General features: G+C 51.5%; 3 protein-coding genes and 1 long non-coding RNA gene across 5 annotated transcripts; 3 read left to right on the top strand and 1 right to left on the bottom strand.

Annotated features, from left to right (window-relative positions):
* Window positions 1-804: 804 nt before the first annotated feature.
* Window positions 805-13,059, top strand: YJU2B (YJU2 splicing factor homolog B). 2 transcript variants are annotated; one of them, XM_039882757.1, is made up of 10 exons: window positions 805-877; window positions 3,364-3,408; window positions 4,674-4,727; window positions 5,803-5,885; window positions 7,214-7,269; window positions 8,678-8,738; window positions 9,582-9,724; window positions 9,818-9,990; window positions 12,084-12,222; window positions 12,350-13,059. In XM_039882757.1, exons 2-10 carry the CDS (start codon window positions 3,406-3,408, stop codon window positions 12,841-12,843), a joined length of 1,206 nt encoding a protein of 401 aa, XP_039738691.1. In that variant the 5' UTR covers window positions 805-877; window positions 3,364-3,405; the 3' UTR covers window positions 12,844-13,059. The 2 variants fall into 2 exon arrangements, with proteins under 2 accessions (XP_039738691.1, XP_039738692.1); XM_039882758.1 differs by lacking the exon at window positions 805-877 and adding an exon at window positions 889-1,144 and having other exon boundaries at window positions 12,350-12,843.
* A 912-nt stretch (window positions 13,060-13,971) lies between these two features.
* MRI1 (methylthioribose-1-phosphate isomerase 1) lies at window positions 13,972-18,811 on the top strand. Its single transcript, XM_039882759.1, has 6 exons — window positions 13,972-14,196; window positions 14,274-14,512; window positions 15,329-15,504; window positions 16,489-16,665; window positions 16,744-16,968; window positions 18,583-18,811. The coding sequence occupies exons 1-6, from the start codon at window positions 14,062-14,064 to the stop codon at window positions 18,714-18,716; spliced, it is 1,086 nt and encodes a 361-aa protein (XP_039738693.1). The 5' UTR covers window positions 13,972-14,061; the 3' UTR covers window positions 18,717-18,811.
* Window positions 18,812-18,864: 53 nt separating this feature from the next.
* LOC120618507 (uncharacterized) lies at window positions 18,865-25,494 on the bottom strand. Its single transcript, XR_005657268.1, has 3 exons — window positions 25,481-25,494; window positions 24,241-24,243; window positions 18,865-18,951 (listed from the first exon to the last, which is right to left on the bottom strand). It is a non-coding gene; the product is annotated as an uncharacterized LOC120618507 (long non-coding RNA).
* On the top strand, window positions 19,410-23,968 carry CUNH19orf53 (chromosome unknown C19orf53 homolog). Its single transcript, XM_039882760.1, has 3 exons — window positions 19,410-19,914; window positions 19,992-20,047; window positions 22,199-23,968. Exons 1-3 carry the CDS (start codon window positions 19,815-19,817, stop codon window positions 22,343-22,345), a joined length of 303 nt encoding a protein of 100 aa, XP_039738694.1. The 5' UTR covers window positions 19,410-19,814; the 3' UTR covers window positions 22,346-23,968.
* Window positions 25,495-26,155: the final 661 nt, after the last annotated feature.

Raw genomic sequence — 26,155 nt, 5'->3', positions numbered from 1 at the left:
ATTTCTCACACCGCCCTTGATAAATTGCCACTTGATATGTCTGCCTCATCAATGAAAAAAGGGTATGTCCTTTACTCAGGAACCCCGGAGGCCTGGCACCTGATAAACAGTTGTTGAATAAACAAATGAACATACAGATTCTGTTAAGCCATACAAGGCATAAAAGTAAATTCAAAAGCCGCTCCTCTGAACAGAAAGCACAACCAGGTTGCTCTGAAGACTCTTAAGGCAGGGACTTGCTCACTTCTTCTGTAAAAGGGACAGAAAGAAAATATTTTAGGCTCTGTAGTCCATACATTGTCTGTTGCAACCATTCAATTCTGCCATTGTAGTGGGAAAGAGACCATAGATAAAAAGTAAATAAACGGACTTAGTTCTATTACAATAAAATTTTATTTATGGGCACTAAAATTTGAACTTATTTTTATAAATCATAAAATGTTATTCTTTTGATTTTTTCCCCCAACTATTTACAAGTGGAAAAACAGTTTTAGCTCCTTAGCGGTTCAAAAGCAGGGTGCTAGTTAGGTTTGGCCCGCACAGGCTGTACCTTGCCCAACCACACTCTCCACGGTCTCGGCAGGAGAGACTGAGCTCCTGGGAGGGCGCTGTCAGGGATGCGGGCCTCGGATTGGGTCAGGCAGAGTGGGCGGGGTAGGAGGTGGGGCATCGTGGTGTGTGCCCTGTTGGAAGAGGCGGGCCTGGATTGGTCCACTCCGGCACGAGACGTATTCGGCACTCAGCCTATCAGTGTGGCGCTACCTCCTCGCCCCGCCTCACGCAGGCGTCCCCGTCACGCGGGGAGTGCGCCACGCCCCCTTGCGTTCCCAGCACCACTTCCGGGCACGGGCGCTGCGTGACGTCAGGAGGAGGGCAGGTAAGTGGTGGCTGATGGAGGGGCGGGCAAGCCGGGGAGGACCGGGGGTCAGGCCCCTGCCTCACCGGACCTCGGAGCCGCCAGATGGGGACTGCGTGTCGGGGGCCGCGGGGTTCTGCAGTAGCAAGCCTGCTATCCGGAGCCAGCCCAGATCCCGTCACGACCGCCGAACGAAATCCCCGGCTCCGGCCGTGACCCCAGACTCAGCCCTGGCCCATATTATGCCTGAAGGGCCCTTCGATTTACCTCATCTGAAAAATTGGACCAGTAAGCTCCTACCTCTCAGGGCTGTGGTGAAGATTGTTTTTAAATGACGCTAGTAAAACGGTGAACATGAGAAATAATCAAAACTACTGACGTTTAAATCGATGTCAAGTGCTGTTCTGAAATCCTTATTTAATTACTGAGTCTTGACAGCAGCACTATCAGGTCGATACTTTTGTAAACCCCATTTTACAGATGAGCAAACTGAGGCCCAGAGAGGGTAAGTACCTTGCTCACAAAGTCAAGCCGCTACCAAGGAGTATGCCCTGGACAAATGGAGTCTATAATTACTCTTGACACCAAGGACAAGAAATGTCTATACATTCCCCCTAGAGCCTCAGCTATACCATTCACTGGGTGGTAAAACCATGTTAAGATGCCCCTGGACCTGTAAATGGAGTACTTACTTGTGTGCAAGCAGTTCCCACTGTGTTATTTTCATCCAGAGCAACCCCAGAAAGTCAGTCCTATTGCCCTCATCTATTCTTTACAGGCCAGGAAATATAAGTTCCGAGAAGCTCAGACACTGGTCAAGGTCACCTAGTGAGTGAGAAGTAAAGCTGGGATTCAAGCTCAAGGGTCTGTGACCCCAAAGCCTGGGTGGATACTTAGCTATTTTGTTGGCAAAAGCATTTTTAGGTTGGAAGGGACTTTAGGAAAATCTGATCCTGTGGCACACTTTACAGATAGAGGGCCCAAGATGGAAAGAGATTCCATGGGCAATGGAAACAGTTTACATCTGGGGTTTTGCACCCCAGCTCTGCCTCCCCATCAGCTTCTTATCTTGGGCAAGTTACTTAAGCCCCCATGTCAACTGGAGATCATAGTGCATAATACAGAATAAATGAGGCAATGATGTCAGACTCAGTGCAGTGCCTGCCACAGTAACTGTGAGCGCACAATGAAATTGGCACGAACAATTTGATCAAGCTTCCTGTCTTGCACAGGAAGCCAGCAGACTATACCTACAAGCCAAAACCAGCCTGCCTCCTGATCTTTTATAGACCACCAGCTAAAAGTGGTATTAATGTCTTAAATGTAGGAAAATCAAAAGGAGAATACTATTTTGTGACAGGTGACAATCATGTGGAATGCAAATTTCAGTGTCTCCAAAGTTTTATTGGAGTACAGCCACACCCATTCATTTACATATTATCTATAGCTGCTTTCTAGCTATGATGGGCAGAGTTGAGCTGTTCAGAGACAGTCTGGTCCACAAAGCTAGGATTATTTACTTTATGTCCCTTAACAGAAAATGTGCCAATCCCCATTCTAGAATACCTTTCACTTACTCATAGTGTCTCTCTTTAAAGTAGAACTTTCTTTAATTTGACCTGAAAGTCCTCCAAACATGCAGGGGGCAGGGGATGTTCCACTCCCATTTTAAGGAGTCCCTGCATTTGATACCTGCGTCACCTGCACTGATTCTTATAGAACCTCAATCAGTCACTAGTGGTTCATCCCTCAGCATTTATCAAAGGCCAGGCATTGTCCTAGGTGCAAGAGATACTGCATGGTGAGACCGGGCGGAGGAGACAGTGTAGACAAGTAAACGAGACACAGTGATGTGATAGGAACTCTAGGGGATAAGTGACTTAGATCAGGTGGTTGGACAAGGCCTCTGACAGAGGTGATCTTTGAGCTAAGACCTATGACAAAGACCAGACAGATGGTGGAGGAGCATTCAGGGCAGTTGACCTGTACCTGCTGAGCCTCTGAAGGCATCCAGGAAGCCACTGTGACTGGAACAGAGTGAGCACAAGGGAGAGGGGTGAGAGGGAGGCCCGGGCCTCATAGGCCACGTGGAAAAATTTGACATGATTCTCAAAGCAATGGGAATCACCAGAGGGATTTAAGCAGGAGAGCAATGTTTCAGATTTGTTTGTTAAGAGATCCTCCTGGCCCCTGTAGGAAGAACAGACAGTAGGAGTCAAGGGCAGAGACCAGAGAGGGGTGACTGCCCTTGTCCAGGTGAGCTGTAGTGGAGGCTGCAGAGGGGAGAAAAATGTCAAATATGAATATATGTTGGATGGGGAGTGGAAAGGACTGTCTCAGAACAGACAAATGCCGCCCTTTGGATGCCTCCTCCACCCGGAAGAAGGCTCTCTGAGTCGCATCTTTGCAGGGAAGCTGAGGACCCTCCGCCAGGCTCCCCAGGAGGGTGGGACTGGGCAATGGGTCAACACAGCACAGTCGGTGACACTGTTTTGTCGTCTTTTCAGATTGGCTGCATTGAGGGTGAGGACCAGTAGGCAGTTTCCAAGATGGTGAGTAGACTGGCTTGTGTTCCTTGAGGTTCTCTTCTGGTCTTCATCAACCCCCGCAGTAGCCCCTTCATCCCCTAAAGTCCCCTCCCAACCTCCGAGCTCTAAGATAGTATTTTCAAAGTCTCGATATATGATCTTTTGGTGCAGTGGTTCTCAAATTTAGCTACACACTAAAATCACCCAGGAAGCTTTTTTCTTTTTTGATTTTTTTTAATGAGATGAAATTCACATAACATAAAATTAACCACTTTAAAATGTATGATTCTGTAGCATCTAGCACATTCATAATGTTTCGCAACCATCGCCTCTTTCTAGTTCCAAAACATTTCTGTCACCCCAAAAGGAAAGTCTGTCCCCATTAGCACTCACTCCCCATCCCCCTGCTCAAGCCCCTGGCACCCACCAATATGCTTCCTGTCTGGATTTGCCTGTTTTGGATATTTCATATGCATGGACTCAGACACCATGTGGCCTTTTGTGGCTTCTTTCACTTAACAACGTCTTTAAGGTTCATCCATGTGTTGGCATGTGTCAGAGCTTCGTTCCTTTTTATGGCGGAATAATATTCCATTGGATGGATGGACCACATTTTGTGTACCCATTTATCCATTGATGGGCATTGCATTGTTTTTACCTTTTAGCTGTTGTGAATAATATTTCTGTGAACTTGTGTATACAAGGATTTGTTTAAACACATGTTTTCCAGGTTACTTTTTATAAGCCCAGTGTCCAGGCACCACTTCCCAGAGCAGGTCCTCTGTCAGGAGTTTTCTGGGAGTGGATCCAGTTCTCAGTATTTTAGAAACTCCTCAGGAGGTTATAATGTGCAGCCCAGTTTGAGACCCACTGCTTTGATGGGTCGTTCAGTCAACTCAGTGAGTGGTTGCCAGCATTTAAAAAGAGACTCCCAGCCAGGGTAAGTGTTCGTTCATGGAACCTGTGCCTCGATGTATTATGAGTATATGTGCACCATTTGCAATGTTAAATATGTCTTATTATACATCATGGTCCAAAACAAAAACTGGAAGAAAAAAAAAACAAAACTGAAAGCCATTGCTCTAAGAGAGTCAAACCCTCATGGAATTTTCCTCGACAATGACAGTGGGTTTTCTCCCAGGTCACCAGTTCCCAATTAGGCATGGAACCCAGGGCCATCCTCTATGATGTCCCTCAGTCTCCCTCATCCAAGTCCCCACCCGTTGAGGTTGCGCAACTAGGTCTCCTGTGGGACCCTCTCTAAGTCACGTCTCTTTTCTGCTTTCCAGGGTGAAAGGAAAGGTGTAAACAAGTACTACCCTCCGGATTTCAACCCTGAAAAGGTAAGGGGCAGGCTCCCTTCTCCGTGTCCATGACGGCAAAGAGACCCCACAGGGCAGGGGCCATAGGCACCTCGTCCAGGTCGGAGCCACACTGCAGAAGCATGGGCGACCCTGAGGTCTCTCTGCCTGGCACTTTTCACATGAGTCTCAGGGCAGTCTTTATTCCCAGTGGTAGCTGTGGCTCTTGTTAGTGACCTTGTACTCTGCGCCCAGCTTGATGTGTTTCCAGCAGAGCTCAGGATGGGATCCAGCACTTGCTCTGGGTCAGATCCCCGTGCTCTCCTGGCTCCGGCTCCTCCGGCCTCCTCGTACCCTCTGATGTTCCCTCTGCCTGGAACCTCTTACTCTTTTTAACCACAAGGCTCCTTTCCTGCCTTTAGGTCTCTTCTCACAGAGGACCTCCCTGAACACTGTCTCGTTCTCTATCTCATCACCTAGTACTTTATTTCTCTTCATAGCCCTTGTAAGTCCCTGATGTATTGTCCATATACTTGAGTATTGTCCGTATCCCCCTATAGAACATTCAGTCCACTAGGTCAGGGACAGTCATCTGCCTTGTTCACAGCTGTGTCACTACACTGTAAGCACTCAGTAAGGCCTGAATGAATCAGTGCATCCTGGCTTCATGGCCCCGGCACATGGTTCAGCCTCTCTATGCCGTAGTTTCTCCATATGTCAAAGGAAATAAAACAACCTGTCCTCACAGAATTGTTAGGGGATTAAAATTAGATGACATACATAAAATACCCAGTAAACATTTGCCAATATTGTCATCTCACCTAATTCTCCCCCACAGCACCTGGAGGTAATTACAGTCTAGTTGACAGGGTAAACAGTCTCAGAAAGGCAAAAGGTGAGGTCACTACCCAGGGCCAGGTGACTTTCAGTCCCTAAGTGGGAGAGGAAAGATTCGAACTCATGTATTCTTGTGTCCCACTGGCTTCACCAGGGCCTCTGTGCCTTCCATCTTGCTGTGAACACCCCTGGTAGGTCATAAGAAAGAGACCTCTCGGCCCATGTGAGAGCACGAGCTTGCCCTGGCCAGGAGCTAACCTTGTCCCTCCTTTCTGCACAGCATGGCTCTCTCAACCGATACCACAAAAGCCACCCACTTCGGGAGCGGGCTCGGAAGCTGTCCCAGGGCATCCTCATCATCAGGTAAGGCCTAAGGATACCTGTCGCTTGTGTCACCTGGCCTCAATCTCAAGGAGAATTCAAGGCAATGATATGCCCAGTGCTGTAGGGTCCTAACTCTGTAAAGCAGAAAGTCACCGTATCAGTCAGCTGTTGCCACGCAACAAAATGGTAAGCACGTATTATTGCTCACAAGTCTGCTGGCTCGGGCTGGCTTGGCTGACCTGGGCCAGGTTCTCTCGCGTGTTTGGGAGTCTGCTGACTGGGGACTGGCTGGTCCAGCATGGCCTTGGCTGGCATGACTGGGCTCCGCACCATGAGTCTCATCCTCCAGCCGGCCAGCCTGGGCTTGTTCGTATGACAGCATCAGGTTCCAAAAGAGAGCAGAGGTGCACCACCACTCTGTCTCATTGATTTTTCAAAACAAGTTGTGATGCGGGGCATGGGACAGGAACTGCTGCAGAGTCTCACTGCAGAGGGCACGGATATGGGGAGGATAGAGTCACAGCCATTACTGCAGTTGAGCCAGGATGATGGCCCCTCCCTTGGGGTTCTCTTGTTTCTTGCCAGTGCTCCGTGGCAGGAAGCAGAAGCCATCCGTGTGTCCCTGGGAAGGGCAAACCCTTTACTCTTTCTTTCTCTGCCTCGTGAACTCATAAACTCATACCTCAGTCTCTAGTGTCCACCCAGGACCTAAGCAGAGGCTCCAGTGACATAATCATCAGAGGTGGGAGCTTCTATAGAAAAGGAGTCAAGAGCAAGTCCCAGCTGTGACCTCGAGAGGCACAGGGCTGAAGGTCACCTCAGGACTCCCTCTGTGTGTCCGTGCTCCAGAGCCGACCAAGCCCACCTGTGTGTGCCACCCCGTCCACGCTGGTAGCCGAGCTCTCACCCACTCTGTGCAGTGTCTTTAATTCACCTCATTATTTTTTACTTAAGGTTTTATGTTAAAAGAGAAGCTCTATCACTGCCATTCAAGGAAAACCAGAATCACATGTTATATATAGAACTGTAAAAAAATATCCAGTGACGGTACATACAGCCACTTGACTAACTCAAATAGACAGCAGTGCTCCCTACGGCCTGCTTCCTCCTCTGTTCCAGGCTGTTTAGCTGCCGTGGTGAGACATGGAAGACATGGCAGCGCCCTCAGAGACTCCCCGCAGACTGGGTCAGCCAGCTGGAGAGCAGCAGGCTGGGACAGGGCCGGCCATGGGAACAGTTCGCCCACCATTCTCTATCCTCCCCATGTGTGCACCCTTTGCAGTGCAGCTGTGGCTGCAGTTTGGGATATGGAGACCAAGCAAGAGCCCAGTGGACAGGGGCAGATAAGCTGTTTTCTGTTTGTTTAGATTTGAGATGCCATATAACATCTGGTGTGATGGCTGCAAGAACCACATCGGCATGGGTAAGCGTCTGCCCACCCCTGTTCCCACGCACCCACCATTCAGTTTCGCAGACACTGAAACCGCATAACCGCCAGCGTTGTCTCCACCAGGGGCTGCTAATCAGGAGTCAGGGGAAGGGGAGATGGCGCCCCAAGTGACTGGTGGGCTGCAGATGCTTCCTTTCAGAGAGCAGTGAAGAGGCTGGGCTCTGGGTTTGCTTCCTAGCTGGGAGAGCCAGGGCAAGCAGCTGAGCCTCTGTGTGCCTCAGTTTACCCATCTGTAAAATTCGGATGGTTTGAATGTCCACCTGTGTGACATATAAAGTGTTTAGCATACAGTACATGGCATACAGGAAGGCTCAATCTGCTGCCGTCACTGTCTTTATGCAGTTACTGTTAGCATTCAGACCCCTGACTATGCCACAGGTATAGTCACAGATAAACAGATAAACAGACAGGCAGGCATGGGTCCAAGGCCATGCTCAGCAGTGGCGAGACCTCAGGCTGGTGACTCAACCCTCCCAACTTCGTTTCCTCCTCTGGGGTTTTCACAGTGTACCCCTCAGCTCCTCACGCAGTGCTTGAGCCAGGGCGGCAGCTCACTCTGTAACAGAAGCTGGTGCCTCAGCCAGAGAGTCCAGTCCTTCTCATGGGGGCTGAGGAAATGCAAGAGGTGGAGGCCAGGCCATCGCACTGCTGAGGACGACGAGGGAGCCCCCATCACATCCTCCTGATCAGGCCCAGCCAAGGGCATCTGCCCCAAATGCCACTAGGCACTCAGAGGACAAAAAGTGAGGCTTGGCCTGATGTTGGTCACCCTCAGGCCCATGAATGGAAGCAGCCACCCAGGGAAGGAAAACCCGAGCCAGGCCACACCACCTGTTGGCCCAAGCTGTTTTTCTAGTTTCTTCTTTTTCCGCTGATGAGCAACATCAGACAGAGTCAAGAATATGTATCATCTAACCAGCAAAATAATTTTTTAAAAAACCTATACATTCTCTTAGAAAAATAATAAATCCAACTCTTTTTGAGAGCTTGCTGAGCCAGGCCCTGTTCTAAGCAATCATGTGTATTTTTAACTCCTGTAGTTCTCACAGCAGCCCTGTGTAGTAGGTGTTATAATCATCCCTATTACATAAATGGGGAAACTGAGGCCAGAGTGGTGAGGCTGCTGGCCTGAGCGCTCACAGCTGGTTGATGGTGGAGTCAGGATTCGAACCCAAGCTATCCAGCTTCCGCCCACCCTCTTCTGTGGCCGGAGCACGTGTCACACAGCCTGAACATGGTTCTGCCCTCCCTTGAATTTCAGTGCCCTCCTAAGGTGCCTCCCTTGCAGGGGAGCAGAATACCACCCTGTCTGCCTCCTATCCAGGGAAAAGACACCGGGGTGGCCTGAGCTCAAGCCTCCACTCTCTCCCTCTCCACCCAGGTGTTCGTTACAATGCAGAAAAGAAGAAGGTTGGCAATTACTACACGACCCCGATCTACAGGTAGAAGCAGCCTGGCAGGTGTCTCAGGGACACGGGTGGCCACAGGGTGAATGGGCTACAAAGGAATCTGAGTGGGAGCAGAGCTTGTACCCTCTTCCTGATGGCTATTCCCTGTAGGCTTGTCCCGGAAACCGTCCTGGTCTGTCAATCAGGATACATTCCTCTGCCTAGAAAACTCCATGGCTCCCACCTTCCTCAGAGGAAAAGCCTAAGTCCTCCCCATGGCCCACAAGGCCCCACCCACTCTGCTCTGCCCCCTGCCTGCCCTCACCTCCTCCCATTCTCCCCCTCACTCACTCTACCCCAGCCACGTGGCCTCCTTACTGTCCCTCACCCTACAGAGGCTCCCAACCTCTGTCCTCTGCCTAGAACACTAGTCTTCCCCAGACATCTACGAGGCTCCATCCCTCACCTCAGATTTCTACTCCAACACTACCTCTCAGGCCTCTTCTAAAGTGGTGAGCACCACCAGACACTGTGATTGCTTGTGCCTTTGCTGCCCACATGGCCCCTGCTCAAACGTTAGTTCTTCTGAGAGCAGGTTGGCTGGATTCACTGCCATATCCATGGCAGCTGGTGCCAAGCCTGCTACAGAGAAGCCTAGCTCAGGAGAGTTTGGTGAGTGAGTGAATGAATGAATGAATGAACAAGCAAACTCTAGGCAGAAGGTCAGTTCTGGAGTGACAGGATCACATCTGTCTTCCCCATGGCCGTAACCCTAGATACGGTGCCTGACATGTAGTAGGTGCTCAGTGAACACTTGTTGAATGACACACAGGTGGAAGAAAGCAGGCAGGGGTCACAAGGTAGCCTGGGGGAGTCTGATTTCTGCCCACCACCCAGGTTCCGGATGAAATGCCACCTCTGCGTCAACTACATCGAGATGCAGACAGACCCTGCCAACTGTGACTATGTGATTGTGAGTGGCGCCCAGCGCAAGGAGGAGCGCTGGGACATGGCAGACAATGAGCAGGTGCTGACGACAGGTGAGCGCCGCGGGCAGCTGTGAAGCCGGCCCTGACCCCACCCTGAGGCTGAGCCAGGGCCTCGAAGGCCCAGCCACACTCTCACCCTTGCAGAGCATGAGAAAAAGCAGAAGCTGGAGACGGATGCCATGTTCCGCCTGGAGCATGGAGAGGCCGACCGGAGCACGCTCAGGAAGGCCCTCCCCACCCTGAGCCACATCCAGGAGGCCCAGAGCGCCTGGAAGGATGACTTCGCCCTCAACAGCATGCTACGGAAAAGGTTCCGGGTGAGTGGGCTCTGGCCTGGGGTCAGGACCACAGGCGGTCAGGGGGCACCTGGTGTCGCCAACATTGTAGGGTCCAGCCTTCACCCCACCACATCCTAGCTGCAAGCATGTTATTTCACCCTCTCCGCCTCTCCCCATCTGCATTGTGGGGATGTAACAGTGCCCACGGGAGGCACCTAGCCCAGCGGCTGTTACTAAGCACGTAGCCCCTTCCTGTGGGGAACCTCAAGCTGGGGTACAGTGAGGTCTGGTCCTGCTGTGGACCTCGGGTGGAGGCCCGCAGGACACCGACCTACTACTCAGCTCCCAACACACATTTCATGGGCCCCCTTGGCCATCCCAAAATGAAATCCAGATATTATCCACCTGCCCCCAAATAATTTCTAAAATCATCCCTGCCATGCTCTGCGATAGAAAAAAAGGGAAAATCATTCATTTATTAAAAAAATGTAATAGTACATGTTTCAGTCTGTGCTTCCTTGTGCAAGACGCTTGTGCCCGCGTGGAGAGTCACTGAGGGCGCAGGTGTAGGTGCCAACTCACACCCTGTGTGTCTTGATCCTGATTCAAGGACACCCTGGGGGTGTTACAGTCAGTGACCACAATGGCTACTGAAGATGTGCCAGAAATACTTGGTGAAGCTATGTCACAAAGAGTTGGGGTTCAAATGAGTGTAATATAGACAGGTTTATCACCCTCACAGACGTCTGGCAGGGCACTGTTAAGTCCTGCGGGCTGTGAGCATCTTCTCCCTCTTCTCTTGCATTGTGGGGTGGCCTGTACCCCTGGACACTGCAAATAGCCCAGGCAGGAGCATCTTGGGCGACTCCACGGGCTACCCTATAGCTCCCATATCTTCCTGTCTCCTTTTCTGATCATTCCATGGTCATTATTATTAGCAGTAAAATTACTCGTTTTCTTACTAATTATTTGTACTGAAAGTGTATTTCTTCAGCCAGGCCTGTGCCCTGAGCTATGTGCCCCCTGCCTTCTGGGTGTCTCCACATGGGAGGTCTAGGGACCCTCAAACATAACATCTCAAGGAACCCACATCAGTCCCTACCTTCCCCTGCCCACATCCTCCCTTCTGGATAAAGAAGGCACCTGTCCTCCCATGTACCAAGTCCCCAAAGCCTGAAATTGGCCCTGATTACCCCTCCCATCTCCTCTTAGTAATGCTGTCAGCCTCTACCTTCAGATGATGTCTAGTATCTGGCTACTTCCACTGCCCTCATCATCTCCTGCCTGGACCAGCACAGTCCCTTGGCCTGGTCTCCATGCATTCACCCTCCCACCCGCCACAGCCACCAGGGAGCATCTCAACACCTGAGTCGGATCACCTTGCCCCTCTGCTCAGAACCCTCTGTGGCTCCCACTAACATGAAGTAGAAGCCATAGTCCTCTCTGTGGGCTTGAATGAACTCCTCTTTCCCCTCACTCACTCTGCTCTAGCCACACTGGCCTCACTGTCCCTCAGCCACTCCAAGCATGCTTCTGCCTCGTTTGTTCTTGGAATCCCTATTAGGATGGCTTTTGCACAGGCTGTTTTCCCACCTTAGAACAGTCTTCTACCAGATGCCCACATGGCTCCCTCATTCAGATGTCTTTTCTCAAACATGGTCTCAGAGAGACAGTCTCTGACCCTCCTCTCCATCCCAGGTCATATTTAACGTTGAGCCCTACCCACGCCCTGCCCGCTTCCCAGCATTCTTTTTCTCCTGACCACTGTTATCTTTCTCGCCCACTAGAATGTCACGACCTCCATGAGGGAAAGGGATTTTGTCTGCTCTCTGCTGTGTTCCCAGTGTCTAGAACAAGGTGTAGGACAAGATGGGCATGCTGTAAATAATTGTGGAATGAATGAATGAAGAACTGAACAGTGGTGTTAATTACGATTAATGACGTATTAATGACGATTGATTGCTCCTCTTATTTGTTAAGCATCTTCTGTGCCCTGGCTATTATTTGAGACTTTTTCTCCCACAAGCTTAGAAAGGAGGAAATGCAGACCCGGAGATCTGGAGCGATGCCCCCGGGGTCAGCGGGCATGGAGGAGGCAGAGCTTTGACACCCACCATCCCTTCCCTCAACAGGAAAAGAAAAAAGCCCTGCAGGAGGAGGAGGAGAGAGACCAGGCGCTGCAGGCTAAAGCGAGCTTGGCCATCCCACTGGTGCCCGAGACAGAGGACGACCGCAAACTGGCTGCTCTGCTCACGTTCCACACCCTGGACTGTGCGTGGGGATGGTGGGCACAGGCTTAGGGTGGGGGTAGTTGGGGGTCCCAGCTGTGAATGGACCATGGCAGATCCAGGCAGGGGGTGGCTCTGGACCTCCATCCCCCTTCTCTGCCTCTCCCCAGCATACGAAGACAAGCAGAAACTCAAGCGGACAGAGATCATCAGCCGTTCCTGGTTCCCCTCCGCCTTGGGACCCGGTGCCAGCAGCAGCAGCAGCAGCAGCAAAGCCAGCAGCGTCCTGAAGAAGCTGGCCCAGAACCGCAGATCTGTGCCTCCCGGCTCCCCCATCACCGTGGGGAACCTGGGTATCGTGCGAAGGCTGTCCCGGGAGGTCTCAGAGAGCCCCCAGCATCTGGCCGACACCCACAAGTCTGGGGACCCACAGGTGTCAGAGGGCACCACCCAGGACAGGCCCACATCCCCTCGAGACTGCTCTCAGGACATAGCCAAGACCTCCAAGACCAGCAGGCCTCAGGGACAGGATGGGAGCTCTCAGGACAGGCCCCAGTCCCCACCAGGCTCTTCTCAGGAGGCACCTGTCCCTCCAGACATGCCACAGCCATGTACCCTCAGGTCCTCCCTCGTGGCTGACTACTCAGACTCAGAGAGCGAGTGAGTGAGCATGGCGACTGGACCCCCTCCAGAGGCCGAGGCACGTGCAGGGGGCCCCTCACAGACTGTAGCCTGACTCACCCACCAGCCCTTGGAAAGCTTAGACACCGCCCCCTCCCCAGACCTCGCCTTTCCGCAGTGATGGAGTTGTTATTTATTGGGTCCTGGAGACGATGTGTGTGCCTTGTAGGACCCCCGAAATTAAAGCCCTGCTTCTTTGCCCCTGCCTCGGGTTACTAGATGGGCCCAGGGGCTGTCCCCATCCCCTACCCCGCCACCCAACCAAGCTTGACAGGCCACTAGCAAATGGTGATGCTGGGGCTACAACTATGACCACAGCCATGGCCCTTACCCAGTGTGGTTAGGGTTTCATGGTAGTGGCTCAGGTCAGCCTGCAATCGGGGCAGACTTCCCAGAGGAGGTGGCACAGACTGGGCGTGAGGGGCAGCAGGAACCATGCAGGGAGACCAGGACTGGGGGTCATGTGGGGTGCCCATGCAGGTGTGAACTGTTCATTGTCCCCTAAGAAAGATCACGAAAAAGGCCCTAGTGAGTTGCTTCTTTTGAAGGAAACTGATAAACAGCAGAAAATGGCCCAAAACAGCTGCACATGTACACCAGGAGACTCAGCCTGCTACCGCCCCCTAAACCTTGTAAAGGGAAGATCATTTGCACTTGCAGTGCACTATCCTAGCCACTGGAGGTACAGCTGTGAACAAAGCAGACCCAAGCCTCCTGGGGCTGAGGTTGTGGCTATAATCCGGATGTGGTGGCCACAGAGGCTGTCCCCAGCCCACCAGCCCTTGCTCCCTGCGCGGATGGGAAGGTCTCAAGGCAGAAGTAAGAACCCGTTCGTTCGTTCGTTCGTTCTTGGAATCCCTATTAGGATGGCCAGCAACTCGCTCTGGCTGGAGAAGTCAGGCTAAAGGTGCCCACCCGGGATTTGGGGGTCATCCTATGACCCCCTAACTCTGGTCAGCCAGACGCGAAACACAGGGCCTGGCATCCTGAAGGTGCCTTGTTAATGGTGCCACCTTTATGGTTCCAAGGAGGCGGCTAACTGGCCGAACTTGACCGGAGGATGGGGGTGGGTGGGCCACGTGGACAGCGGGAAACTGCCAGTTTGGTATGCGCACGCGCCTGCTTCCGGGGGAAGCCTGCTCTTGCTTTTCAGCCCAGCTTCCTTTACGCGCAAGAGTAGCAGGAGCCGGTTGGCTGTACTATGCCCCCACTGGAGGCTATCCGCTACTCGCGGGGCTCGTTGCAGATCCTCGACCAGCTGCTGCTGCCCCAGCAGAGCCACTACGAGGGGGTGGGCTCTGTGCGCCAGGCCTGGGAGGCCATCCGCGCCATGAAGGTAGGGCGCAGCGGGGTGCCTGGGGATGTGGAGTGCCGGAGCTCGGCGCTCCTGACGCCGGGATCCCTCTCCTCCAGGTGCGCGGCGCCCCGGCCATCGCACTCGTGGGCTGCCTCAGCCTCGCCGTGGAGCTGCAGGCGGGCGCCGGGGGACCGGGACTTGCCGAGCTCGTGGCCTTCGTGCGCGACAAACTGACCTTCCTGGTCACCGCACGGCCCACCGCGGTCAATATGGCCCGCGCCGCCCGCGACCTAGCCGAAGCCGCAGCCCGGGAGGCCGAGCGGGAGGGCGCCACGGAGGAGACGGTCCGGGAGAGGTAGGGGGCCTTGTGCTAGGCACTGCTCTGAGCGGAGGCGGACTCATTTTTTGCGCACAGCTACCCGTTTTATAGATGGAAAACAGGCATGGCGCGCTTGGTACAAAGCCACACAGCAAGGCTGAGAATCGACCCCAGGCAGTCCGGCCCCGAGGTCCTGGCACTCACTCCCTTGACTGTGCCTCCCCTGAACATTCCCAGCTCCCCCACCCCCCACTACCTCCGGTTCTTGGAGGTTCTCTTCAGTGCCAACTTGTTCTCCTGGTTTTTTCTTCTGAGGAATTTTGTTTCCTGACCCGATCTGCTCACTGCCCTCTTCCTACTCCCCTTCTGCTCCAGCTACACCATTACCCTCATATTCCTTGACGCCATGGGCCTTGCTCTTGCCTCAGGGCCTTTGCACTTGCCATTGTGCAGGCCAGATAGCCACAGAGCAGATGCCCTATCCTTCAGGTTTCAGATTTCTGTCTCCCAGCCCCACGTGTTACAGCTCATCCCCACTCCTACCCACCCCACCCATCCTTCTGACTCTGCTGCTTTTTCCTTCACTTTACTGTTTATCATCTGCTTCCCCCACTCCAGTATCAGCTCCATAGGGGCGGAGAGTTTTGTCTTGTTCACTGCTGTGTACCCCCCAGCACTTTGCACTCAGGAGGTGCTCAGTTGTGTTGCATGAGGGAATGGAGTGACAGGTGGCAATGACAGAAGGGTCCAGGCCTCACAGCTGTTAGAGGCTTTCAGCAAGAGAGTTGGGCAGGAAAGAGAAGCTAGCCGGAGGCATGATGGCTGGTGCTAAGAGACCCTTGTTGGACCCAGAGTGATCTGCTACGCTGAGGACATGCTGGAGAAAGACCTCAGAGACAATCGGAGCATTGGGGACCTGGGAGCCCACCACCTCCTGGAACGGGCAGCCCCCAAGGGCGGCAAGGTGACCGTGCTGACCCACTGTAACACCGGTGCACTGGCCACTGCTGGCTACGGCACAGCCCTCGGTGAGTGGGTATCCATAGGAATGGAGGAGAGCCTCTTTTGGATGCAAGAAACCCAAACCACTCTTCCCACCCCAAAAAAGAGGAATCGATTAATTCTTGTACGGAATGCTTAGGATGTTAGCTTCAGGTATGGCTGGATCCAGGGGTTCAAATAGTAGCGTCAGGACCCATCTCTTCATGTCCCTAAGCTCTGCCCTCCTGCCCACGTTCCATGAATCAGCAGATGGTCTGCCAATGTTCAGATCAGTAGGAAGATAGCCAAGGGTCTCTATGCCAACAGTGTCAGAAAAGTCTCTATCTCAGGGGCTTTGATGGGGTTATCGTCACATCCAAGATCACTTACTCAGTGGGCCTGGCCTGAGTGGGCAGAATGTGCACTTGAAGAGTCCTGAGGGGAATGGACTCTTCTCCTTGGAGTGACCCCCAAGGAAAGGGGCTCAAGGCAGTACATTCCATTTGACCCTAAATTCTCCAGATTTTCCTACCTACCTGGGTCCCACCCTGGGGCTTGGGGACTGAAGCCCTGATGGCAAGACATTCATTTACTCAACAGATATTTATTAGGCATCTACTGTGTGCCCCACCATTCATGCATACATGCACTTCTTTATTCACTCAGCATTTATTAAGCACCTGCTGTGTGCCAGGGACAGTTCTAGGCACTGGAAACCCAACAGTGAACAAAGCAAACAAAATTTCAGCCATTGGGACAGGAAAGTAGGAGGAATAGACAAAAGCAAGTCAATATGTATGACATGTTTGAAGGTGATAAACGCTGAGAAGGAAGAGCAGGGAAAGAGGTATGGGGGTTACTATGTGAGATGGAGGGGTCAGGGAAGGACATGTACTGGGCAGAGGGAATAGCCACAGAAAGGGCCTGGAGGTGGTGAGCCTTTGGAGATCTCCCCTGACCAATGGGACACCCTGCCCATCTGTCCCTTTCTCTCTCATCCTGGCCTTCTCCTGGTGAGTCGGGCTCTGCAGGTGTGATCCGTTCGCTGCACAATCTTGGCCGTCTGGAGCGTGCCTTCTGCACAGAGACCCGGCCCTACAACCAGGGGGCCCGGCTGACAGCTTTCGAGCTGGTGTATGAACAAATCCCTGCCACCCTCATCACCGACAGCATGGCAGCAGCCGCCATGGCCCACCAGGGCGTGTCAGGTCAGCAGACTGGGTGCCAGCAAGCAGGGCTCCAGGCATCCAGGGCCAGGTGTTGACCCCCAACATCTTGCTCCCTAGCTGTCATCGTGGGAGCTGACCGCGTGGTTGCCAATGGCGACACAGCCAACAAGGTGGGCACCTACCAGCTGGCCATCGCTGCCAAGCACCATGGCATCCCCTTCTATGTGGCCGCCCCCAGCTCCTCATGTGACCTCCATCTGGAGACTGGCCAGCAGATTGTCATCGAGGAGCGCCCTGGCCAAGAGCTGACCGATGTCAACGGGGTCAGGATTGCAGCACCTGGTACGCCATCACTCAGAGCGGGGGGATGAGGGGTGGGTGCACCACGGCATCTGGGCAACTACAGTTAGATATCCCAGCCCCTTCACAGGGCAGGTAGCATTTGGGGTATCATCAATTTTCGGGGGTACAGGCAGCTTCTTCAAACCAGTTTTTGGAACGGAAGCATATTGGAGGTCAAAATCAAGGTCAGAATGTCCAAACCATGAATTGGGAATCCTTGAGCAAACTGTCTTGCCAATCTCCACCTCTATTTTCTCACCTGAAGAAGAAATAACACTGTTCAGCCAAGTGTCTATGAAGAGAGATATTTCTCAGCTTCTGCACACTTCCTGGCTGTGTAGCTGTGGGCAGGCTGCGTAGGTTCTCTCATCTCTAAGAGCTCCAGTGTTCCTGTCTATAAAATGAGCTGTTATTATGACCTGCCTCATAAACCCCACAGCTTTCAGTGAATTAACTCACGTGACATGGAGAACAGCCTGGCTCTTAGTACTCATTAACAAGTATGATTAAAAAACATAAAAAGGACCAGTTAAAACCCCGAGCACTGAAAATACTATAGGGCCACCACCCCATAGTCCAAGTATGGAGTCAGGGGAAAAATAACACTGTACAACTAAACGGAGGGAAGTCCTAAAATTCTGTTGTTTTCTGCTGTGATTTCTTACAGCTTTTTAAAAATGGATACATTAATTCTGAATTTTTTTTCTCATTGTTTTTTTGGTGCCTCTGCTTTCCTAGAGGCATAAGTAGCACTGATCATAGTTCATAAGACTGCCAAAAGCAGAGCTGACAACACACACACCCCCCAAAATAAAACTAGGACAGTAGGACATGAGTGACACAGGCCACATGCAGTCCGTAGGCCCTGACACTCTGCTCCTGCCAATGGTCACAAGAATGCAGACCCCAAGAAAATGGTTCTTGTGATTTTTCCAAGAAAAGCCTTACATTATTTTACATATGAAATCTCCCACCTTTTGAAAGCTGGCAGCTAAGTCAGTGAGTTCCTGACTAATGCTAAGTTTTGCAGATACAGGAGTAAAAAAAACAAAAGTCTCTGCCTTCACAGAACTGACAGTTTGGTCAGGGAAGACAGACAATGAGCAAGAAAATAACAATTATAGAATGAGGTATGGGCTGAGGAAAAATAAATGAGGCAAGAAAGTGTCTACAGGGGGTTTAAATAGGATGATCAAAGGAGTCCTCACTGCGAAGGCGATGTTTGAACAAAGACCTAAAGGAAATGAAACATTGAATCATGTGCCATATATGAGGGAGAGCGTCTAGGCAGAGGGCACAGCCCATGCAAAGGCTCTGCGGTGGGTTCCTGGAGGTTCTTCAAGAGGTCTTTGGAGCAGGCAGAAGTGGGATGGATGAATATAAGATTTTGAAACCTTCTTGGACAGTGACAATCCAGGAATGACATGTGGGAAAGGGATCTAAACTTGTTAGTGGGTGCCAAAGCCCTTGCTTTCGTGCACTTTTGGGGTGAGTATCCCTAGATTCTCAAGGATTCAGTAACTCGAACAACAATAGCGGGGTGGACAGGCGACAGCTTGAGAACTTTCACATAGCCAAATACCTACCTTCTTGCCTCCCCTCTCTCCCCTGCAGGAATTGGAGTTTGGAATCCTGCCTTTGATGTCACCCCCCATGATCTCATCACTGGCGGCATCATCACAGAGCTGGGCGTGTTTGCTCCCAAAGAGCTCCAGGCAGCCCTCAGTACCACAACCACTGTCTCCTGAGGGCAGAGACCTTAGATGGAGAAGTAACCAGGCTGGCTCTCCATACCCTACCTCCATCCTCCTAGGTTTTATAATAAAACTTATTGAATGGCCTGCCCCAAAGCTGACCTTCTTCCCCCAACCACACTTCCGCCTAGAGCAGGGAAAGCAGACAAGACCTTCGCATGGCTCTTAAGAGCCCAGCAGCTAGAGCTAGGCTGCCTGAGGTCACCTTCCAGCTCTGCCACTTTTCCTGCTGTGTGATCTTGGCCAAGTCACTTCACCTCTCTATGCGTTGTTTTTTTCATAAAATGGGGACAATACTAGTACCACTCACTGTCTTAGGTTGCTCAGGACTGGAACGAGGGGTGACACCTCAGGTGCAGATTTTTAAAGGAGACACCAAAAAGCTCGGTAACCAAGATAAAGTTTCATGCAATGTTTTTTAAAATCAAAATGCAAAAAGAAATCCATAAGGAACAAAATACTAAGATATTAGAGAGAATGGAACCCTACATTTGCAAGCCTTGACCTTACCTCACCTGGGAAGTAAACCAGCCTTTGTTCCAGTAAAACTTTATTTACAACATCAGGCTGCCAGTAAAGGCTGTAGTTTGACGATTTGACTTTTTAAAATATTAAAATATTATTTTTTAAGTTTATTGGGGTAACATTAGTTAATGCAATTATATCATTTTCAGGTGTACATCATAATTTGATATCTATATATTCTATTGTGTGATTACCACCTAGAGTAAAACGTTATTTTTAAGTGTTGAAAACACTCTTTAATTATGGAATTTTGGGCACCCTTAAATTTAAGACCAGTACTTCACTCATCTCACCCTTGTCCTAGGCCGAATTTCATGTATAGAGCATAAAATAATATACGTTTTACGAAACAAATGAGCTCCCAGTAAATAAATGTTAGCTTGTGACCTTTCCTTCCAAATTTTTGCGAAACGGCTTAGGATCAACTACCGCTGTGGGTCGCTGTCACTTTAGTTGTGCCACATTATTTCCCGTGAGACCTTACGCGTCCCGCCCCATTGTATCCCATTGTGCCCTTCGCTTTCCTGCTACGACGGCTCCCAATCCGGCTGTTTCCGGTGCTCTATCATGGCGCAGGGGCAGCGCAAGTTCCAGGCGCGGAAGCCGGTGAAGAGCAAGACGGCTACAGTGGCGGCTTCGGAACGGAACCGGGGCCCAAGGAAAGGAGGTGAGGAGCGATCAGGGTGCTGCGGGGCGAGGTGAGCCCGGGGCTCTCCGGCCTCACACGAGTGCGTCTCTCCCCAGGTCGTGTTATCGCCCCCAAGAAGGCGCACATTGTGCAGCAGCAAAAGCTCAAGAAGGTGAGTGAGGGCGTGCGAGGGGCGAGAGATGAAGCTTAGGGACTGGCGCGGGGGACCAGAGATGGAACCTGGCGACAGAGGGGGACCGGGGATGGATGCTGGAGGCCGGCGCGGAGGATCGGGAATTGAGTCTGGAACCTGCGGAGGGCCCGGGGATGGAGCCTGGAGGTCTGTGGGATGACGTCTGGAACGGGAGAGGGGCCGAGGATCGAGGCTGGAGAACTCTCGGCTCTCTGAGCCTCACTTTCCTCTCGCGTTCAGTGGGTACAGGAACGTCACCTATTCAAAGGGCCTCGCGGAAGCAGGACCTGGCGTGCAAAACATATTCAACACACGTTAGCTGCCTTGGCTGTTATTGTCTTCTTTAATAGAATTCTGGAGGGGATGTGGCGTGGGAAAGCAGTTGAAAACCCCAGCTTTCCAAAAAGGCAGTGCTGGGTGCAAATCGCGGCTCCATCGATGTCTAGTATGTGTTCACCTGAGCTTCTACCTGTGAAATGCCATAGTGATAGCACCTTTCTCCTAGAGTTGAAAGGGTTCAGTTCCAGCACAGGCCACAAATAAACATGAGCCGAGTTGGTTTTTGTCCTTTTTGTGATTATCTCTAAGTGCAGCTTTTTTATATAAATGGGTAGGAGATTAGTTTATGAAGAAGTTACAGAGGATTAAAACTGGTTTTGGAGTCAGATCTGAATTCGAATTGTAATCCACACTAACTAGTGTGTAATCTTGAGCAAATTGTTTTAGTTTCCGTGGGGGCCTTGGGTTTTTCAGACCTTGCTACCCAGCCACCTGCTTATCTCCATCTGGCCTTGGGAAGCGGGGCTGTCTCATGGGCATCTCAGACTCAGCATGTCCAAAACCACGTTTAATTCTCTCCTCCCCCTTCCTGACAGAATCCATTCAGGAGACTGTCCTTCCAAATTTCAAAATATTTGGGGTCATCCTTGATTCTCCCCTTTCTCTCACATGCAGGTAGGATCCCATCCTTTTTGCTGTTAGGATTAATGTAGGATCTGCGTATTTACCACCTCCCTGACCTCCTCCACATCCTCCCTGATCTGCCTTTCCCAACCCCACTTGTAGCAGCCAGAGGCACCTGTGAGCACTTAAAGTCAGATTTTGTCCTTTCTCTGCCCAGGATCCTCCATAGCTCCCACCTCACTCAGGAGAAACCCATGTCCTCCACAAGGCCCTACACACTCTGCCCCTGTCACCTCCCTGCCTTCTTCTCCCTCTACTCTCCCCCTTGTCCCCTCCAGCCTCACTGACCCCTTAACTGCTCCTTGTCCCACCTCAGAACATTCGCACTGGATATTTCCTGTGCTCAGATTCTTCTCCCAGAAATTCATATGACTCCCTTCCTCTGCATCAAGTATGACTGCAAGTCTTGCTTCTGAGGGGTCATCCCTGATGGCAGCCCCACAGCCCCACCCCTCACTCCCTCGCCCTTGTTTTCTCTGTAGCAGAACTTATCATTTATCATCATTTAACAGTTTGTCAGTGTATCATTGGCACTTATATTGTCCCCGTATATGCACTGAGTGTCAGCTCCACTAGATTTTTGAGTCTTGTTTGCTATTGTGTCTCCTAGATTTCTGAGTCTTGTTTGCTGTTGTGTCTCCTGCGCCCAGGCATATGGTGATAGTTATGGTGGTTGTGATCATTGGAACTCACATGGGCAGGGCAAGGACATGGTTTGGGGAATATGATTAAACTACTAGTTTGAGACCCAAATGCACTTGGCCTCCAATCCCTGTGCCTTTACCTGCTCACATCCCTGCCTCTCAGAGCACCAGTTCACCATGTGCAAAGCAGAGATGACGTGGGACAGTAAGACCTGGAGGCTGAGACCAGAGGCTCTGTGCACACCACACCAGGTTCCAGTCTCCCCTCATGTGGTTTGGGAACACTGGGCAAGTGCCTGCCTCTTCGCTACAGGAGCCTCAGTTTCCCCTCTATGCAGAAGTGTAGAAACTGAGGTCCAGAGATGAGTGGGGGGCTTTTGTACGTGACACCCCAAAGAGTTCAAGACTTAAGCCCCAGCCACCAGACTGTCGGGTGCTGTTTCGGGGGGAGTTGCTGATCCAACCCCAGATCACTCCCTCTACCTCGGAACACAGTCTGATGCCCCTGCGGTTGCCCCCTCAGGACCTGGAGGTCGGGATCCGGAAGAAGATTGAACATGACGTGGTAATGAAAGCCAGCACCAGCCTGCCCAAGAAGCTGGCGCTGCTGAAGGGCCCCACCAAGAAGAGGGAGGCAGCTTCCTCCTCCTCCACCAAGACACCTTCCTAAGGACTCAGCCCAGTGGAGGCCATCACCACAGCCCCTGCCTCCATGCTCAGACCTTTCCAGGTGACCCCATGGGCAGCATCGTGGACAGGAGGAGCCCTGCTTCCCAGACCCTTGGGTTGAAGATTGAACTTCAGGGGGTGGTGGCCTGGCCTGTGAGCAGGTGACCAGCACATCCATTGTGCGTGGTTCAGTTTTCCTGGGTTCCAAGAACTCAGCAATGGCCCCAAGGATATGTTCACCAATTTTCTATGTACCCCCTCCCCATCTCCCCAGTTCCTGTGTCCACTGGTTTAACCCAGAGCAATAAACCTGATTTTGTCATTCTTCCTGCAGTCACATGCTCCTGTGAGCAGGTCAGCGCTGAGGCCGCAGGCCAGGTGCTCTAACCCGGTCAGCCCCAGCAATTTCTACAGGAGACCAACCACGTGCTCAAGGAAGGACGGCTAGGCTTCTGCATGTCCAGCCTGGGAGCTAGTAGAGAGTCTTTACCTCCCTTCGACCCCGGGTGACTCACTAACCTGCACACCTTCCCCCCCGCCATCGCCCGCCAGGGGCAAGCCAGGCAACATCGTTTTCCCATCCATAGGACAGATGTTGACACCACTGGTAGGGTCACAGTGCAGATTAAACCAGAATGCACTTAGGAACTGCTCAGTGCCACCTCGATCTATAAAAAAAATCATAACATCTAGTATTTACCTAGCACCGCCTGTGGACCAACCATTGTTTTAGTGCTTTCCGCCCGTCACTTCATCCCAGGTTGGGTTAACACTGCAGAGTCGGGAGTTGAACCTACCACTGGCTGAGTCCTGGTGTGTGCTCTCAGCTGACCATCCCCTGCCTCTCTTCCTGCACCAAGATTCCTGTTTCATGCTGAGCACACCCTCCCTGGAATTGTCGCTCCTGTGAGGGGCAGGTCACTGTTCAGGGACCAGGCTGGGCCCAGGGAAATTCCAAACTAGTTTCTCTATTAAATTCGGGCTCTGCTGCCACAATTCCAGATTTTTCAAGATGTACGATTTTTGTGTTTGTGGAATTGCTCTTTTTTGTGGGGTGGGGGGGGCGGTTAAAACTCACATAAAATTGATATTTAAAAGCATACAATTCAGTGGCATTTAGTACATTGACAATATTTTGTGGCCATGACCTCTATCAAGTTCTAAAACTTTTATCACCTAAAAGATGACCATGTCCCCACTAGCTGTCACTCTCCATTCTCCCTCCCCCCATCCCTGGCAACCACTGATCTGCTTTCTATCTCTCTAGGTGTTTGTCGAATGAAGGAAGGAATGAATTGTTTTTGCAAGGAAAAGTCTGTGTTTCAGTGACTCAGTTACCATCATTCAATGCATCATCTCTATATAATACACCTTCTCAGGCTGTCTGAATCATAGCATTAGCATTTTCTTTGACCAATTTTACAACTCTGTAAGCTGTAAGCAGCTGATAGCAATACCAAACCACTCTTACCTGTAAACCAGCAAATTCCTGCCCTTCCAGCAGAAGATCTACTGATAACCCTCCTCCCCCATGTTAAAACCAGTTTGCCTCCATATGTATAACATAACATCTGCCTGGGTCCCACACATGTTCAATTAAATGTTTAACACCTGTTGATCCTTATATGTCTGTGAGACTAAATTTCACCCTCTTGGAAATTATCTATGAACCTTTCTGGAATCTTGGAAGGGCAGGTGAGGGCTGGGACAAGGTGAGCCCTCTGGCTCTTCCCTCAGCCACCAGGAGGTACCTCGAACTCTGGCACTCGCCTGAACAAGAAGGGTTCCTGTAAACTACTGGTTCGCTTTTCCCTCTGACTTCTGCCCCTTTGAGGAGGACCCCAGGGGCAAGGAAAGGCATTCAGGTGTGACAGGTATGGGGTCTGGAATGTCAACCCACTCGTTCCCCCATTACCCCACCCACCCATGCTCCCCAAACAGCCACATTTTTCCCTGCGGCCACTGTCCTGCATGACTTTTCTTGATCCTTTCACCTGTCCACAAACTCCCCCATAAATGCTAGAGCCAAGAGCCCCAGACTTTGGAAAATCCTACACCAGTTTCTGTCATTTCCTATCCCTGTCAGCAAGTCCATTCACCTCTCTGAGCCTGTGTCCCCATCTGTTAAATGGGGGTCCTAACACCCCTACCTCAGACTGGAGAATTTGGGAGCCCGAAGGCCAGAGGACTTGCAGGGGTGATTATGAGCTGCCCTTGTGTTCTGTGGGGCAGGAGGGAGCCCAAGTTCCATCTCTAGGCTTGTCTTCTCAGCCTATCCCCTTGGGCCTCTCCCCCAAGGGCAGGGCGATCATTAAATGTGGCTTTTCAGACACAATTATTCCTCCCCAAGTCTTTTTCTCTCCTCCCTTTACCTTCCCCCTCTGCCTGGAATGCCCATTTTTTTGCGGCAAGGCCCTGACACTTTGCCCAAGAACTTGTGTTCTAAAAGGAAAGAAAAGAAATGTAAGAAGCAAATCTTGCCAGCTGGGCAGGCCAGAGGGGCTGCGGGGACCAGGAAGTGAAACTGCCCTGGCTAGTTTCCTGCCTGAGTCAACAGGGGCAAGAGGGTGCTTGCTGCAGGGGGCCGGCAGAGAGAGGGACCCTTGGAAAGTTAGGGTGGGGTGGCCACAGAGCTGGGGGACCATGTCCTCCTCATCTGAGCCTCCAGAATTGCCCCATTTCCTGTGGGTCTCACATACACGTGGGTTTGGGGTCAGGAGCTGGGGATGCCTAGACAGTGAGCTCATGGCGGACTGGTGGGATAAATGTGGCTTCTATTTCCCTGAAGCCCCAGCTTGCTGGCTGCACTGGGAAAGGGGGCCACGCAGGTAGCTGGAAACCCTTTCCCAACCTCAACTTTCCTAAAAGTGTTTCCAGGAAGAGAACAAGCTTGAAATAGGCCTAGAGACTTCATCCTGAGGGCATATGCATCTTCCTGGGGCCTTTCTGACCTTGCATTGTCTCAGGATTGCTGTGTGACCTTGGGCAACTTTCTGAGCCTCTCTAGGCCTCATTCCCCTTACCTGTAAAACCAGGGTATCAGAATAGAATCTTGGTGTATCCCAAACTCGGCATTTGATCCTCAGCCAATGTGACAGTACCAGCCCATCCACCCAAGCTTGAATGCTGGCCCTACCCTTTCCTGCTGTGGACCTTTTAAGCAAGTCACCTGACCTTTCTGTGCCTCAGTTTTTCTCATTCATGTAACAGGGATGACAATATTAGCTTCTATTGTTAGAGCATAAAGTAAAACATCCTCACCCTGTGAACAGATTCTCTCTTCTTCCTAAACATCTTTTCTTCCACTGGCAGGGAGTGACTTCTCTTATTCAGCATCTTAGGACTCCCACCTGAAGCATCCTCAGGGCCAGGGACCTGGGCTTAGATGACACAGCACGTATCACATGCTTTAGAGGGCCACTGGGGAGAGCTGGACCCTGGGTCCTGTTTGCAAGGGGAGCATCTGAAACACATGATTCAAAAACATTCTCCCTGCCTCTGCCCGACCTCAGTTACTCCTTCCCCATGGGTCTTTTTCTCAAATCCTTTGCAAGAAAGGATTATTCCAATAAGTCTATGGCTTCCCAGCCTGGATGAGCTCAGGCGAGGACTCCACCTCTCCAAGCCTGTTTCCCCATCTGAGAAATGGAGATGACCATCCTCATTTTGCAGTTCTGTTGGAAAGCTTAACTGTGATAACATATCTAAACAGCTAGAGCAGTCAGTCAGTACACTATTATTTTTGTTTCTATTGTTGTCATTGTGGCAGGCTCTGGTTTCTGAAGACCACTGCTCTCTAACAGAAATTACA

Source organism: Pteropus medius, unplaced genomic scaffold, assembly GCF_902729225.1.
Source record: "Pteropus medius unplaced genomic scaffold, Ma_sr-lr_union100, whole genome shotgun sequence".
In the NCBI taxonomy this organism is placed as follows: Eukaryota; Metazoa; Chordata; class Mammalia; order Chiroptera; family Pteropodidae; genus Pteropus; species Pteropus medius.
The sequence above is the reverse complement of the archived record's forward strand: the minus strand, read 5'-3'. Positions and strand labels throughout refer to the sequence as shown.

What these genes read in the sequence shown, in the direction of transcription:
- YJU2B (XM_039882757.1), top strand. An exon ending in CAGGGCATCCTCATCATCAG is followed by an intron (nt 5,886 to 7,213) that starts GTAAGGCCTAAG and finishes CTGTTTGTTTAG; the next exon opens with ATTTGAGATGCCATATAACA. An exon ending in CACGTTCCACACCCTGGACT is followed by an intron (nt 12,223 to 12,349) that starts GTGCGTGGGGAT and finishes GCCTCTCCCCAG; the next exon opens with CATACGAAGACAAGCAGAAA.
- MRI1 (XM_039882759.1), top strand. Translation starts at nt 14,062, where the DNA reads ATGCCCCCACTGGAGGCTATCCGCTACTCGCGGGGCTCGTTGCAGATC. An exon ending in GAGGAGACGGTCCGGGAGAG is followed by an intron (nt 14,513 to 15,328) that starts GTAGGGGGCCTT and finishes TGTTGGACCCAG; the next exon opens with AGTGATCTGCTACGCTGAGG. An exon ending in GGCCCACCAGGGCGTGTCAG is followed by an intron (nt 16,666 to 16,743) that starts GTCAGCAGACTG and finishes CTTGCTCCCTAG; the next exon opens with CTGTCATCGTGGGAGCTGAC.
- CUNH19orf53 (XM_039882760.1), top strand. Translation starts at nt 19,815, where the DNA reads ATGGCGCAGGGGCAGCGCAAGTTCCAGGCGCGGAAGCCGGTGAAGAGC. An exon ending in CCGGGGCCCAAGGAAAGGAG is followed by an intron (nt 19,915 to 19,991) that starts GTGAGGAGCGAT and finishes GTCTCTCCCCAG; the next exon opens with GTCGTGTTATCGCCCCCAAG. An exon ending in AGCAGCAAAAGCTCAAGAAG is followed by an intron (nt 20,048 to 22,198) that starts GTGAGTGAGGGC and finishes TTGCCCCCTCAG; the next exon opens with GACCTGGAGGTCGGGATCCG.